The sequence below is a fragment of the Littorina saxatilis genome, linkage group LG9 (assembly GCF_037325665.1).
Source record: "Littorina saxatilis isolate snail1 linkage group LG9, US_GU_Lsax_2.0, whole genome shotgun sequence".
Classification (NCBI taxonomy): Eukaryota; Metazoa; Mollusca; class Gastropoda; order Littorinimorpha; family Littorinidae; genus Littorina; species Littorina saxatilis.
Window position 1 is genome coordinate 5,841,915 of NC_090253.1, and position 15,477 is coordinate 5,857,391.

General features: G+C 39.2%; 1 protein-coding gene across 3 annotated transcripts in view; it reads left to right on the forward strand.

Moving 5' to 3' along the window:
- LOC138975141 (LIM/homeobox protein Lhx1-like) overlaps positions 1–15,477 on the forward strand; it is a 166,104-nt gene that overhangs the window by 109,598 nt on the left and 41,029 nt on the right. For all 3 annotated transcript variants that reach the window (XM_070347800.1, XM_070347801.1, XM_070347799.1), the window contains exon 6: positions 13,577–13,744. In XM_070347800.1, the coding sequence (XP_070203901.1) occupies positions 13,577–13,744 (168 nt within the window). The remainder of the gene's footprint in view (positions 1–13,576; positions 13,745–15,477) is intronic.

Sequence of the window (15,477 nt, forward strand, 5' to 3'; positions counted from 1 at the left end):
CACGTTGCCACTTTATTTGGATGCCATCTCATTCCACGTTATGGCAGTTTCCTGCCCTGGCTGTTACTTGTGATCGTCATTTTACAACCTCATCAACTGTGCACTGGGGTAGGGCCACTGGTGCTGCTCACACATTAAAACAACAAAGTGAGTGAGAAGGGAGACGGGCGCAGTGGCGGGGTGGTAAGACGTCGGCCTCCTAATCGGGAGGTCGTGAGTTCGAATCCCGGTCGCTGCCGCCTGGTGGGTTAAGAGTGGAGATTTTTCCCATCTCCCAGGTCAACTTATGTGCAGACCTGCTAGTGGCTTATCCCCCTTCGTGTGTACACGCAAGCACAAGACCAAGTACGCACGGAAAAGATCCTGTAATCCATGTCAGAGTTCGGTGGGTTATGGAAACACGAAAATACCCAGCATGCCTACTCAACGAAAGCGAAGTGAAGCTGACTTATGCTCTCAGAGTATAGTTTGGGGAACCCAAATGGGCAAACGAGCTCACACGTAACCAGAACATTCTGGAACGCTGAAGAAGAAGAAGAGTAAGAAAGGGACTGGAAGGGATGTGAGGAAGACCATCGCTTATTAAAGCACAGACGCAGTTAAGCCAACATACAAAGAAAACAAAAGACTAGCATTAGACAGAGTTAATGTATGAAATGATGGGAAAAAACCTTTTATTTTTTGCAGCACAGATTCAGTAACAGAAAAAGAAATAGAAAAAATGTGAATGAAGTAGGCACGTTAAAACAAATGAAGGTGAAAGGTGGGGACGGGAGCAGAAAAAGGCGAGTAAAAGACTCTCATTTTCGCAGCCCGGACACAGTTTCATTTGGGAAAGAGACAGACGAAACGAAAAAGACTCTCACTTTCGTAGCACAGACACAGTTACATTAAAGGAAAGTGTTCCGAGGAAAAAAAAAGAAAGCTGCCCTACGTTCCCAGTCGCGTGCCGGGATAGTGGAGATGGGGGTTTTATGATCGTCATCAAAAGATGGCGAACACGTTACGGGCGTTGAGGTGAGCCTGGGGACAATTTTATGCTCCCCCGCACACTGTCGCGCTTACTCCCCTTTGTGGTGAGCTCCCTTGCAATTCTCACGTGGGTTCCAAGCAAGGAGGATAACTGGCTCACTTTTTATGACGGCTGATTTGTCGTTGCTTTTTGCGTTTGTGCAAGCGCATGGAAAATATGAACAAAATGGCAGCCTGTCATGTTCTGGTTTCTTCTTCTTTCGCGCTGCGTTTTATGGCGAGATGCGTTTTTATCAGTGTCGTTAACCTAGTGTGATGGAGGTTTATCATCTGACGATGGCTGTCAGCGTTCATGTAGTCAGGAAAGGAGTTTTAATTCTGCATGACGACCATAACTTTGGGTATCAGGCTTGTGAAGTGACTCAGATTTTGACCTCAATTATCCATTGAAATTGTAGCTTGTTGGGTTACGAATATGATGAAAGTCGTTGTTCAGTTCATTTCAATGCTTGTTATTCTCTCAGGTGCCAGGAGATTGGTTCCGTACAACTCTCACTTACTCTATTGCTAATGTCGTATGCATTTAAAGCGCTTACTTCCTTTTGTTTCTCAGATTTTTATCACGTTCGCTTTACACCAACAAAAAACTAACTTAACACCGTAATGCCCTAATATGGTTTCCGTGCCAGAAAGACGCTACTCATCTCGGTTAGAAAACAACGTTAAAGATGCAGTACACACACACACACGCGCACGCACGCACGCATGTACACACACACACACACACACACACACACACACACACACACACACACACGCGCGCACACACATCATACTTGTCACAATAACTAGAACAAAATGTAGGCGTGGATCACCATCACATGCTATGAACTACAACCAGCACTTACTGTCTTTCCAAAACCAAGCGAACCACGGCGAGGGGTGCTGAATAAGAAGGGGGTCAACATTTCTTGTTTTTATAATCAGATAACACATCAAGGGTGTATCAACGAACAAAGCTTGGGAGAGGGTGGAGGCAGTGATGGGTGCGGTTAACGTAGGGTATAGTGGATAGAAGTACGGGTGTGTCGCATAGCCTAAAGGGAAACGTTTTGACAGTGGAAGGTGGCCCAGTTTTGGTGGTGAAGAGAGATCAAGGAACTCACTGTACGGGGAACGTAAGAGCTCAGAGAGAGAGAGAGAGAGAGAGAGAGAGAGAGAGAGAGAGAGAGAGAGAGAGAGAGAGAGAGAGAGAGAGAGAGAGAGAGAGAGAGAGAGAGAGAGAGAGAGAGAGAGAGAACGTAGTTTGGAAACCAAGAAAAATCATTTATTATTGCCAAAAAATATAAGCACTATCGTGGAGGCAAGGGGACATTAGAAACATTCTACCGTCTTACAATGTACAGAAGTGCATATAATACCAGCTTTGTCTGTCGTGTAAAGAAAGCCTTACGCCAATCTTACACGCAGACCTGTTTCGAACATTCAGGGCGATAACCCTAATGTATGTATAGATCTCCACCCTCGCAGGCAAGTCATGAAGATCCTTTTAGCGTCCTACGCTCCGCTATCTCCATCTCCTAACGTAGGAGACGCGTGAGTAACGCGGTCACTCGTCGTCACGGGCGAGAGGACAGACAGCAGATTGGTATCAGAGTATTGTGGGGACTGGGGCTAGCTGAGTGCAACCTCTGCCGTGACGTTAACACTGTACCGTGAAACAAACACAAGAAAACCAGGATCTTGATGACGAATGGATTCACGCTTTCGGAACTCTTTTGTCTGGACGCGTCGGTCCGCGGAAGTTTATATTCAAATATATGCAAATTAGAGCCATTTGTGTCCATTCCAGAGAGGCCAGTTAGATATAACTGGCTACAATTTGACAAGAGAATCATTATATGGCCATGAAGGTACTATCTCGGTTAAGATTTCCGTCCGTGTACTTGAACTACATTTTCGTGTATTCAGGACATGTTGAACTTATTTACAAATGTTTTCATAGTTCATGTTATGTGTTGCCCTCGTTCTCACTTATTGGGTTGAACCGAGTCAGACACACAATTCATTCAGACCACGTCATGTATTTGTCATGCGAGTCCCCCAACTAACCTTGGTCTGATTTCTTCCTTTAAACGTTGCATCAGACATGTCTTTCTTTCTTTATTTATTTGGTGTTTAACGTCGTTTTCAACCATTCAAGGTTAATCAGACATGTCGCCTAAAGCTGAATTGTCGAAGACACCCCCAAAACTACAAAAAGAAACCACAGGACCGTATTGCATTGGTGGTAAAAGAGGAAAATATGCAAGTTGGGGACGCGTCTTGCACAATCCCGTAGGTCACTTCTGGAAGAGACAGCGCCATTTGCATGCCAATGAGCAAGTCCTTCACCGCAGCTTTAGAGGAAGAACATGCTGCGGAGCGGGGGAGCGGGTGGGTGGGTGGAGGAGAATAACCACTGAGGATAAGGGAGGGGGGGGGAGATAGAGAGCAACCACTGTGGATAAGGGGAGGGGGAGATCGAGAACAAGCATCAGGGGAGGGGAGTGGGAGAACAACAGAGGATAAGGAGCGGGGGGGGGGGGGGGGGCGGGGGTAGAGAAAAGGCACCAGGGGTGGGGGTGGGGTGTTAGAGAACAACAACAGAGGATAAGGAGAGGCTAGAGAACAAGCATCGGGGGGTTTCGGGGTGCATCAATCCTGTCCGTGTGACAGCATGACTGTGTGTAATGAGTTTTGGATGCTAACGAACCAGAGGCCACCGCCGCGAAGCCAGGCAGCGTGACCCACTAAGTCATCGCGGATACAATGCTTCCCCTCTGCTTGTCTTTTCTGGTCGTGTCATTTTCAGCGACGACACTCGCTGTGCTGTTTGGTCCGGTCTGCATGCCGCTTTTCTTGCCACCTAGCATTGGCTACTGCTTTCAGGGCAAAAATATTATTGTAAAGAGAGAGAGAGAGAGAGAGAGAGAGAGAGAGAGAGAGAGAGAGAGAGAGAGGCAGACGGACAAACAGGCCGACAGTCAGACAGACTGAAACATGGAGAGACAGAGAAGGAGATACAGAAGCTGAGACATAGAGAGAAAGGTAGAGTGGGTCACACAAAACTCGGCGACTTTTATCAAACTTGCGTAACCAATCCACGCTCGTTGCCAACTTTGAACAGACATTCATCAGTAACAACGTTCGGCGGAAATTTATTTCTCAGGGTCAACTTTGTGTGCAGACTCTCTTCGGTGTCCGAACACCCCCCGTGTACACTACATTGGGGTGTGCACGTTAAAGATCCCACGATTGACAAAAGGGTCTTTCCTGGCAAAATTGCTTAGGCACAGTTAATAATTGTCTACCTATACCCGTGTGACTTGGAATAATAGGCCGTGAAAGGTAAATATGCGCCGAAATGGCTGCAATCTACTGGCCGTATAAAATTTCATCTCACACGGCATCATTGCAGAGCGCCTAGAACTGTACCCACGGAATATGCGCGATATAAGCGTCCTATTGATTGATTGGAAGTAAACAAAGAAATAAGAATAGGAATCACAAAGGACGAAAGCTCCACATCATTCGTGCTCAACTCATGTGGTTTTCCGCCCTATATCGTTGCAGTCAGCTACGTGCGTACTTGTGCATACAGTTTCTCTTTTTGTTGCCCCGTTTCTTACCAGTGCCATGCAAACAAGAAATTCCTCCGAGGTAGGAAAAACACCCCCGTCCTTACCATTCTCACTGCCACCAACTGAGAAGGTTATTTCCCTTTGACCATTAATATGTCCCTCTATAAGTCCTTGTAGAATCTTAATCCACCAATAACTCCCTAACCGTGTGTTTGACTTGTCCCAATTTTTGTAAGGACCGTCTCAGGAATGTATAGAACCTGTTCACCAAGTTTGGTGACGATCGGTCCGTTCATTCTTGAGATCTATATGCGAACACAAACACACAAACAAACAAACAAACACATCGACCGAATCCTATACACACCCCTATACCGGGGGTGTAACACCCCTATACCGGGGGTGTAAAGAGCCGAGAGGTGAGAGGCAGTCAATATTGTTTCTACCATCTTACCTGTACCGTGTTTGTTAGTCAGGCCAAGTGTTGGAACAGTCATAGATTGCAAACATTGCACTGGTGGCACCTCACACACACACAACCTCACTTCTGTTTGCCCACTGCCAACCATTCTGTTCGATTGGGCTGCAGAGTGTTTTGTGTCCAGAAAGGTATTGGTGACCATCGGTTATGCCCCTTTCTTTGCTTGGGTGGTTTTGAGCTTTGCGCGTGCACTTTTGGTAGTAGTTTGTTGAAGGCTGGTATGCGTTCCGAATGACAATCCAAGGAGCTATTAATGTTTTGGTTGGATGTCTCTGTGTGGATGTATGTGAGTTTATGTGTGCGTGCGTGTCCGCGAGAGAGACAGAGAGAGAGAGAGAGAGAGACAGAGAGAGACAGACAGAGAGAGAGAGACAGACAGACAGACAGACAGACAGACAGAGAGAGAGTGTGTGTGTGTACGTGTGTGTGTGTGTGTGTGTGTGTTCGAGAGAGAGACACAGAGTCAGAGAGAGACACAAAGAGAGAGAGACAGAGAGACAGAGAGAGAGAGAGAGAGAGAGAGAGAGAGAGAGAGAGAGAGAGAGAGAGAGAGAGAGAAGGGGTGGCCGGGGGAAAGGGGGGGGGGGGGGGTGAGCCCGCCTGTCAGATAGTTTGTTGACGTTGAAAAAAATGTCTTGGGTCGTCACTTCGAGATACCTTTCAAAAATTATTCAAAGAACTTCAAAATTGTTTTCACGGGGAGTAGGATGCTCACTAGCGTTTAAATGAATTGTCAAGGCCTACAGCAGGCAGAAGGTAAATATTATCTCCACGTTCTTCTTCCCCCTCTCTGCCAGGCGATGCGTAGAGTTCCAGACGTGCGCGCTCTGTTAGTCCAGATACCTCCCTAACTTTCCCCCATTCTATTTTCTGAGACGTTGCTGTTTATTTTCCGCCGTGGCAGATAAGATCATGTTTAGACAAAGCGTCTTGTTGAAAGACGATCAACAAAAGAGAAACAAAAAGTGTTAAAAAAAACTGTTAAAAATAACGTGTGAGCAATGTAAACGCTTTCGAAAGAATGGTTTAAGAAAACTGTGTGGGTATTGTAAATGTCTTGAGAAAAGAGGAGCGAAAGATGTACGTGATTATGTCACGGATCAGTAGCGAAACAGAGGAGGAAAGTGGGTGTGAATCGTGCAACATGCAAGATGCATCAAGTTATAAGAGTGAGCGACATAAAATATACACTGTGATACACTGCGTGAGGTAGAATACGTTCTGTTTATGCTACCTTGAAGCCGTATGGTTGGTGATGCAGCAGTGTTTGTGTGAAATATGTCTTTTTAAGCAATTGTTTTGAGGTCAGACATGCCTGTAGCTTATTTGAGGGATGACTGTTTTGGTACAAGGCCTTCTTTCTTTCTTTCTTTCTTTCGCCTTTCGTTCTTTCTTTCTTTCTTTCTTTCTCCTTTCGTTCTTTCTTTCTTTCTTTCTTTCTTTCTTTCTTTCTTTCTTTCTCCTTTCGTTCTTTCTTTCTTTCTTTCTCCTTTCGTTCTTTCTTTCTTTCTTTCTCCTTTCGTTCTTTCTTTCTTTCTTTCTTTCTCCTTTCGTTCTTTCTTTCTTTCTTTCTCCTTTCGTTCTTTCTTTCTTTCTTTCTTTCTCCTTTCGTTCTTTCTTTCTTTCTTTCTTTCTTTCTTTCTTTCTTTCTCCTTTCGTTCTTTCTTTCTTTCTTTCTTTCTTTCTCCTTTCTTTCTTTCTTTCTTTCTCCTTTCGTTCTTTCTTTCTTTCTTTCTTTCGTTCTTTCTTTCTTTCGTTCTTTCTCCTTTCGTTCTTTCTTTCTTTCTCCTTTCGTTCTTTCTTTCTTTCTTTCTTTCTCCTTTCGTTCTTTCTTTCTTTCTTTCTCCTTTCGTTCTTTCTTTCTTTCGTTCTTTCTTTCTTTCTCCTTTCGTTCTTTCTTTCTTTCTTTCTCCTTTCGTTCTTTCTTTCTTTCTTTCTTTCTCCTTTCGTTCTTTCTTTCTTTCTTTCTTTCTTTCTTTCTTTCTCCTTTCGTTCTTTCTTTCTTTCTTTCTTTCTCCTTTCGTTCTTTCTTTCTTTCTTTCTTTCTCCTTTCGTTCTTTCTTTCTTTCGTTCTTTTTTTCTTTCGTTGTTTCTTTCTTTCGTTCTTTCTTTCTTTCTTTCTTTCTTTCTCCTTTCGTTCTTTCTTTCTTTCTTTCTCCTTTCGTTCTTTCTTTCTTTCTTTCTCCTTTCGTTCTTTCTTTCTTTCTTTCTTTCTTTCTTTCTTTCTTTCTCCTTTCGTTCTTTCTTTCTTTCTTTCTTTCTCCTTTCGTTCTTTCGTTCTTTCTTTCTTTCTTTCTCCTTTCGTTCTTTCTTTCTTTCTCCTTTCGTTCTTTCTTTCTTTCTTTCTTTCTCCTTTCGTTCTTTCTTTCTTTCTTTCTTTCTTTCTTTCTCCTTTCGTTCTTTCTTTCTTTCTTTCTTTCTCCTTTCGTTCTTTCTTTCTTTCTTTCTTTCTCCTTTCTCCTTTCGTTTTTTCTTTCTTTTTTTCTTTCTCCTTTCGTTCTTTCTTTGTTTCGTTCTTTCTTTCTTTCGTTCTTTCTTTCTTTCTTTCTTTCTTTCTCCTTTCGTTCTTTCTTTCTTTCTTTCTCCTTTCGTTCTTTCTTTCTTTCTTTCTTTCTTTCTTTCTTTCGTTCTTTCTTTCTTTCGTTCTTTCTTTCTTTCTTTCTTTCTTTCTCCTTTCGTTCTTTCTTGCTTTCTTTTTTTCGTTCTTTCTTTTTTCGTTCTTTCTTTCTTTTTTTCGTTCGTTCTTTCTTTCTTTCGTTCTTTCTTTCTTTCTTTCTTTCATGTTTCCTTTCTTTCTTCCGCCTTTCTTTCTTTCATTTTTTCTTTCTTTCTGTCTACTTTCCTTCTTTTTTTCTTTCGTCTTTCTTTCTTTCGTCCTTTCTTTCTTTCGTCCTTTCTTTCTTTCTTTCTTTCTTTCTTTCTTTCTTTCTTTCTTTCTTTCTTTCTTTCTTTCTTTCTTTCGTTCTTTCTTTCTTTCTTTCTTTCGTTCTTTCTTTCATTCGTTCTTTCTTTCTTTCGTTCTTTCTTTCTTTCTTTCTCCTTTCGTTCTTTCTTTCTTTCTCCTTTCGTTCTTTCTGTCTTTCGTTCTTTCTTTCTTTCGTTCTTTCTTTCTTTCGTTCTTTCTTTCGTTCTTTCTCCTTTCGTTCTTTCTTTCTTTCTCCTTTCGTTCTTTCTTTCTTTCGTTCTTTCTCCTTTCGTTCTTTCTTTCTTTCGTTCTTTCTTTCTTTCTTTTGTTCTTTCTTTCTTTCTTTCTTTCTTTCTTTCTTTCTTTCTTTCTTTCTTTCTTTTTTTCTTTCGTTCTTTCTTTCTTTTTTCTTTCGTTCTTTCTTTCGTTCTTTCTTTCTTTCGTTCTTTCTTTCTTTCGTTCTTTCTTTCTTTCGTTCTTTCTTTCTTTCGTTTTTTCTTTCTTTCTTTCTCCTTTCGTTCTTTCTTTCTTCTTTCTTTCTTTCTTTTGTTCTTTCTTTCTTTCTCCTTTCGTTCTTTCTTTCTTTCGTTCTTTCTTTCTTTCGTTCTTTCTTTCTTTCGTTTTTTCTTTCTTTCTTTTGTTCTTTCTTTCTTTCTCCTTTCGTTCTTTCTTTCTTTCGTTCTTTCTTTCTTTCTTTTGTTCTTTCTTTCTTTCTCCTTTCGTTCTTCCTTTCTTTCTTTCGTTCTTTCTTTCTTTCGTTCTTTCTTTCTTTCTTTCGTTCTTTCTTTCTTTCTTTCTTTCTTTCTTTCGTTCTTTCTTTCTTTCTCCTTTCGTTCTTTCTTTCTTTCTTTCTTTCTTTCTCCTTTCGTTCTTTCTTTCTTTCTCCTTTCGTTCTTTCTTTCTTTCTTTCTTTCTTTTTTCCTTTCGTTCGTTCTTTCTTTCTTTCTTTCTCCTTTCGTTCTTTCTTTCTTTCTTTCTTTCTCCTTTCTTTCTTTCTTTCTTTCTCCTTTCTTTCTTTCTTTCTTTCGTTCTTTCTTTCTTTCGTTCTTTCTTTCTTTCTTTCTTTTTTTCTCCTTTCGTTCTTTCGTTCTTTCTTTCTTTCTTTCTTTCTTTCTTTTTTTGTTTCTGTCTTTCGTTCTTTCTTTCTTTCTTTCTTTTTTTGTTTCTGTCTTTCGTTCTTTCTTTCTTTCTTTCTTTCTTTCTTTCGTTCTTTCTTTCTTTCGTTCTTTCTTTCTTTCTTTCTTTCGTTCTTTCTTTCTTTGGTTCTTTCTTTCTTTCTTTCTTTCTTTCGTTCTTTCTTTCTTTCTTTCTTTCTTTCTTTCTTTCTTTCTTTCGTTCTTTCTTTCTTTCTTTCTTTCTTTCTTTCGTTCTTTCTTTCTTTCGTTCTTTCTTTCTGTCTTTCTTTTCTTTCGTTCTTTCTTTCTTGTTTCTTTCTTTCCTTCTTTCGTTCTTTCTTTCTTTCTTTCTTTCGTTCTTTCTTTCATTCGTTCTTTCTTTCTTTCGTTCTTTCTTTCTTTCTTTCTCCTTTCGTTCTTTCTTTCTTTCTCTCTTTCTTTCTTTCTCCTTTCGTTCTTTCTTTCTTTCGTTCTTTCTTTCTTTCGTTCTTTCTTTCGTTCTTTCTCCTTTCGTTCTTTCTTTCTTTCTCCTTTCGTTCTTTCTTTCTTTCGTTCTTTCTTTCTTTCGTTCTTTCTTTCTTTCTTTTGTTCTTTCTTTCTTTCTCCTTTCGTTCTTTCTTTCTTTCTTTCTTTCTTTCTTTCGTTCTTTCTTTCTTTTGTTCTTTCTTTCTTTCTCCTTTCGTTCTTTCTTTCTTTCGTTCTTTCTTTCTTTCGTTCTTTCCTTCTTTCGTTCTTTCTTTCTTTCGTTCTTTCTTTCTTTCTTTTGTTCTTTCTTTCTTTCTCCTTTCGTTCTTTCTTTCTTTCTTTCTTTCTTTCTTTCTTTCTCCTTTCGTTCTTTCTTTCTTTCTTTCTTTCTTTCGTTCTTTCTTTCTTTCTTTCGTTCTTTCTCCTTTCGTTCTTTCTTTCTTTCGTTCTTTCTTTCTTTCGTTCTTTCTTTCTTTCGTTCTTTCTTTCTTTCTTTTGTTCTTTCTTTCTTTCTCCTTTCGTTCTTTCTTTCTTTCGTTCTTTCTTTCTTTCTTTTGTTCTTTCTTTCTTTACTCATTTCTGTCTTCCTTTCTTTCTTTCTTTCTTTCTTTCTTTTGTTCTTTCTTTCTTTCTTTTGTTCTTTCTTTTCTTTCTTTCTTTCTTTCTTTCTTTCTTTTCTTCTTTCTTTCCGTTCTTCCTTTCTTTCTTTCTTTCTTTCTTTCTTTCTTTCTTTCTTTCTTTCTCCTTTCGTTCTTCCTTTCTTTCTTTCTTTCTTTCTTTTGTTCTTTCTTTCTTTCTTTTGTTCTTTCTTTTCTTTCTTTCTTTCTTTCTTTCTTTCTTTTGTTCTTTCTTTTCTTCCTTTCTTTCTTTCTTTCTTTCTTTTGTTCTTTCTTTCTTTCTCCTTTCGTTCTTTCTTTCTTTCTTTCTTTTGTTCTTTCTTTCTTTCTCCTTTCGTTCTTTCTTTCTTTCGTTCTTTCTTTCTTTCTCCTTTCGTTCTTTCTTTCTTTCTTTCTTTCTTTCTCCTTTCGTTCTTTCTTTCTTTCTTTCTTTCTTTCTTTCTTTCTTTCTCCTTTCGTTCTTTCTTTCTTTCTCCTTTCGTTCTTTCTTTCTTTCTCCTTTCGTTCTTTCTTTCTTTCTTTCGTTCTTTCTTTCTTTCGTTCTTTCTTTCTTTCTTTCTTTTTTTCTCCTTTCGTTCTTTCTTTCTTTCTTTCTTTCTCCTTTCGTTCTTTTTTTCTTTCTTTCTTTCTCCTTTCGTTCTTTCTTTCTTTCTTTCTTTCTTTCTTTCTTTCTCCTTTCGTTCTTTCTTTCTTTCGTTCTTTCTTTCTTTCTCCTTTCTTTCTTTCTTTCTTTCTTTCTTTCTCCTTTCGTTCTTTCTTTCTTTCTTCTTTCTTTCTTTCTTTTGTTCTTTCTTTCTTTCTTTCTTTCTTTCTTTTGTTCTTTCTTTCATTCTTTCTTTCTTTCTTTTCTTCTTTCTTTTGTTCTTTCTTTCTTTCTTTCTTTCTTTTCTTCTTTCTTTCTTCTTTCTTCTTTCGTTCTTTCTTTCTTTCTTTCGTTCTTTCTTTCTTTCTTTCTTTCGTTCTTTCTTTCTTTCTTTCATTCGTTCTTTCTTTCTTTCTTCTTTCGTTCTTTCTTTCTTTCTTTCTTTCTTTCTTTCTTTCTTTCTTTCTTTCTTTCTTTCTTTCTTTCTTTCTTTCTTTCTTTCGTTCTTTCTTTCTTTCTTTCTTTCCTTTCATCCTTTCTTTCCTTCTTTCTTTCTTTCGTTCTTTTTTTCTTTCTTTCGTTCTTTCTTTCTTTCGTTCTTTCTTTCTTTCTTTCGTTCTTTTTTTCTTCTTTCCTTCTTTCTTTCTTTCGTTCTTTCTTTCTTTCTTTCATTCTTTCTTTCGTTCTTTCTCCTTTCGTTCTTTCTTTCTTTCTTTTGTTCTTTCTTTCTTTCTCCTTTCGTTCTTTCTTTCTTTCGTTCTTTCTTTCTTTCGTTCTTTCTTTCTTTCTTTCTTTCTTTCTTTCTCCTTTCGTTCTTTCTTTCTTTCTTCTTTGTTTCTTTCTTTTGTTCTATTTTTTTTCTATCTTTCTTTTCTTTCTTTTATTCTTTCATTCTTTCTTTCGTTCATTCTTTATTCTTTCTTTCTTTCTTTCTTTCTTCTTTCTTTCTTTCTTTCGTTCTTTCTTTCTTTCTTTCTTTTGTTCTTTCTTTTGTTCTTTCTTTCTTTCTCCTTTCGTTCTTTCGTTCTTTCTTCTTTCTTTCTTTCTTTTTGTTCTTTCGTTCTTTCTCCTTTCGTTCTTCCTTTCTTTCTTTCTTTCTTTCTTTCTTTTGTTCTTTCTTTCTTTCTTTCTTTCTTTCGTTCTTTCTTTCTTTATATCTTTCTTTTGTTCTTTCTTTCTTTCTTTCGTTCTTTCTTTCTTTATATCTTTCGTTCTTTATATCTTTCGTTCTTTCGTTCTTTCTTTCGTTCTTTCTCCTTTCGTTCTTCCTTTCTTTCTTTCTTTCTTTCTTTCTTTTGTTCTTTCTTTCTTTCTCCTTTCGTTCTTTTTTTTTGTTCTTTCTTTCTTTCTCTCTTTCTTTCTTTCTTTAGTTCTTTCTTTCTTTCTTTCTTGCTTTCTTTCTTTCTTTCTCCTTTCGTTCTTTCTTTCTTTCGTTCTTTCTTTCTTTCGTTCTTTCTCCTTTCGTTCTTTCTTTCTCCTTTCGTTCTTTCTTTCTTTCTCCTTTCGTTCTTTCTTTCTTTCTTTCGTTCTTGCTTTCTTTCGTTTTTTCTTTCTTTCTCTCTTTCTTTCTTTCTCCTTTTGTTCTTTCGTTCTTTCTTTCTTTATATCTTTCTTTCGTTCTTTCTTTCTTTCTTTCTTTCTTTCGTTCTTTCTTTCTTTATATCTTTCGTTCTTTATATCTTTCGTTCTTTCGCTCTTTCTTTATTTCGTTCTTTCTTTATTTCGTTCTTTCTTTCTTTCGTTCTTTCTTTCTTTATATCTTTCGTTCTTTATATCTTTCGTTCTTTCTTTCTTTTGTTCTTTCTTTCTTTCTCCTTTCGTTCTTCCTTTCTTTCTTTCTGTCTGTCTTTCTTTCGTTCTTACTTTCTTTCTTCTTTCGTTCTTTCTTTCTTTTTTCTTTCTTTTTTTTCTTTCTTTCTTTCGTTCTTTCTTTCTTTCTTTCTTTCTCCTTTCTTTCTTTCTTTCTTTCTTTCTTTCTTTCTCCTTTCGTTCTTTCTTTCTTTCGTTCTTTCTTTCTTTCGTTCTTTCTCCTTTCGTTCTTTCTTTCTTTCTTTCTTTCTTTTTCCTTTTGTTCTTTCTTTCGTTCTTTCTTTCTTTCGTTCTTTCTTTCTTTCTCCTTTCGTTCTTTCTTTCTTTCGTTCTTTCTTTCTTTCGTTCTTTCTTTCTTTCGTTTTTTCTTTCTTTCTTTTCTTTGTTTTTTTCTTTCTTATTAAGTTTTTTTTAAAGTATACATATACTTTAGTTTTGCTTCTCTCACTCTATCTCTCTTTTTATATTTAGTCAAGTTTTGAGCATGCTAGGGGGGTCCGGGGGCATGCCCCCCCGGATTTTTTTTTTAAAAAGGAAGCAAAATTGTGCAATCTGGTGCAATCTGAGCGTGTAAAGTGCTATTTTCAGGTGATACATTTTTCTTCTTTTTTTTTTCTTTTTTTTTTGTCCCGCTGGGGGGGGGGGGGGGGAGGTGCAATTGCACCCATTGCACCCCCCCCAGATCCGCCCCTGAACTACTACCCCGCTCTTCTTGTCAATTTCACTGCCTTTGCCATGAGCGCTGGACTGACGATGATACGAGTATACGGTCTTGCTGAAAAATGGCATTGCGTTCAGTTTCATTCTGTGAGTTCGACAGCTACTTGACTAAATATTGTATTTTCGCCTTACGCGACTTGTTCACTCTTTTTGTCTCTATGTTTATTTTCTTCTCTGTTAAACCTTGCTTGGTTGATGTACTCCATGATCTGATGCTACCCGTGATTTAAACACATATGTCATGCCTCATTACGCGTTGATTCAGACATCTACATTGATGCCACAGCTATGGGTATGTGTGTTCCAGAGAACGGCCAGGACTTCTACCCGGGGTACCCCCAGGGCTACGGAGAGTTCTTCATGGGACAGGGGGCAGAGGGGCCGGGGGCCATCAACTTCCTCCCGCCTAACCAGGGTACACCCCCCATCATGGACCAGGGTATGCACCCATCAGGTATGTACACACACTAATACATCAAGTGATGGTTGCTTGGTTTGTCAGTTGGTTGGTTGGTTGGTTGGTTGGTTAGTTGATCGTTTTGGTTATATTTCTGTCTTTGTGTATTTGCGGAAGTGTGTGGTGTTTGTCATGCACACAGTATGTGTTTGTTTGCCTCATGTTTTATTTGTGCTTGTGGTTTTTTCGACTCTTTTTGTCGACGTGTTGGCGTTTGTATGTGAACGTATGCTATTTTGGTCTTGAGTTCTTATTATTTTGATATAGCCTATGTTTACGAACGATACATTTGGTATAATTTATATCAAACACGCCCAAAAAGATTATCAGATACGCGTGCTAAATTGCTATAGTGTTATCAGCATTTTATAGCTTGTATTACCCCCCCCCCCCCTCCCCTTCCCCCCCCCCCCCCCGCCCCCTCCCCAGGAAAAAGGGAAAAACAAAAAACAAAAAAAAGCGAAAAGGAACATTTATCTCAGTGCAACGTTCACATCGAATGTTGCAGCCTGGCATCGCCTCCAGTTTTTGCCAGGCCGACCCCCATTCCCAGGCGGGATATCGGGGAGGGAGATCTATGCAATCAGCCATTTGTAATTAAACCAGCGCCTCTCAGCGTAAAGCTAACGGTCCGGGGCCGGGGGGGAGAGGACTGGGGGCCTAGGGAGAACGGTTGTGTAAATCATAGCCAGGCTGCCTGGGATCGCTCCCCTAGCGTTGTTTCAATTCAGCAAAAGTTTCTTGAGGCGAAGAATGCCTGTCTTTGTCCATGCAGAAATTGAGAGTGTGAATTTTGTTTTTTTTGTTTTTTTGTTTTTTGAATTATTTTGAAATCGGAAAAATAGGTAATGTTTTATTTAGAGTTATGCTCTTTTTGGGGGGTGCGTGGACCAAACAAAGGTGGGTAGAGGGGATGGCACAAGGACTGTAATCGCATGCTAAGATAAGGGCTTTCGCTTCTTACTTGATTAGTTTAGGAAAACGTCAGTTGATTTATTTTTATTTTTTATAAATGATGCTAGGTTGTCTACTTTCGTATAAGGTATTTTTACAAACTACCTGTTCAGGATTAGGAAATAATTGGAATGTAAGCTCAATTAAAACATGATAATGCCTCATGCATCTCTGCGTATACAATCGTCCGAAGGAAGACATCTTCCAGAGCAAACTCATAGTTGACTGTAGTCAAAGACGTATTTTGTTAACGTCCCTAGAATTCAAACAAGAAGCGTACAAAGGGAAACGTTGGCAATATTGAGCAGCCGTGCTCTTCTTTAGATCAACCTTTCTGTTCTTTCTTCGGGGTTCCTTGTTCTGAAACCGATGAAGCTCTTTTGCCGTGTGCGATGTTGTAGTTGATCTAGATGACTTGCGCTGCCTGCTTTGCCTCCCAACTCCTGTCAGATCTAATCAGAATGAACCCATCTCTCACCCCGCCTCCCCATCAATCTTCTCGTCGAACACGCGTCGACACCCAAAAGGAGGTCACTCCAAAGTCACAAAAGTTTTGCTGAGGAGTGGCGGCCCTTTGCGGCGGCCATGACGAAGGAGCTGATGACGAAAGCGATGACGCGATAGTTTGATGCCAAGAGCTTCATTAGCAGAGGCAGAGTAGTCGCGACAAGAGACGTCTTTCGTCGCGTGCTGCTCTTGTGATGAAAGAAGCTTTGACAGGCAAACCTTACCCACCAAACACGCATGGCAAGGAGAATACTGTCATAGTCCCACAT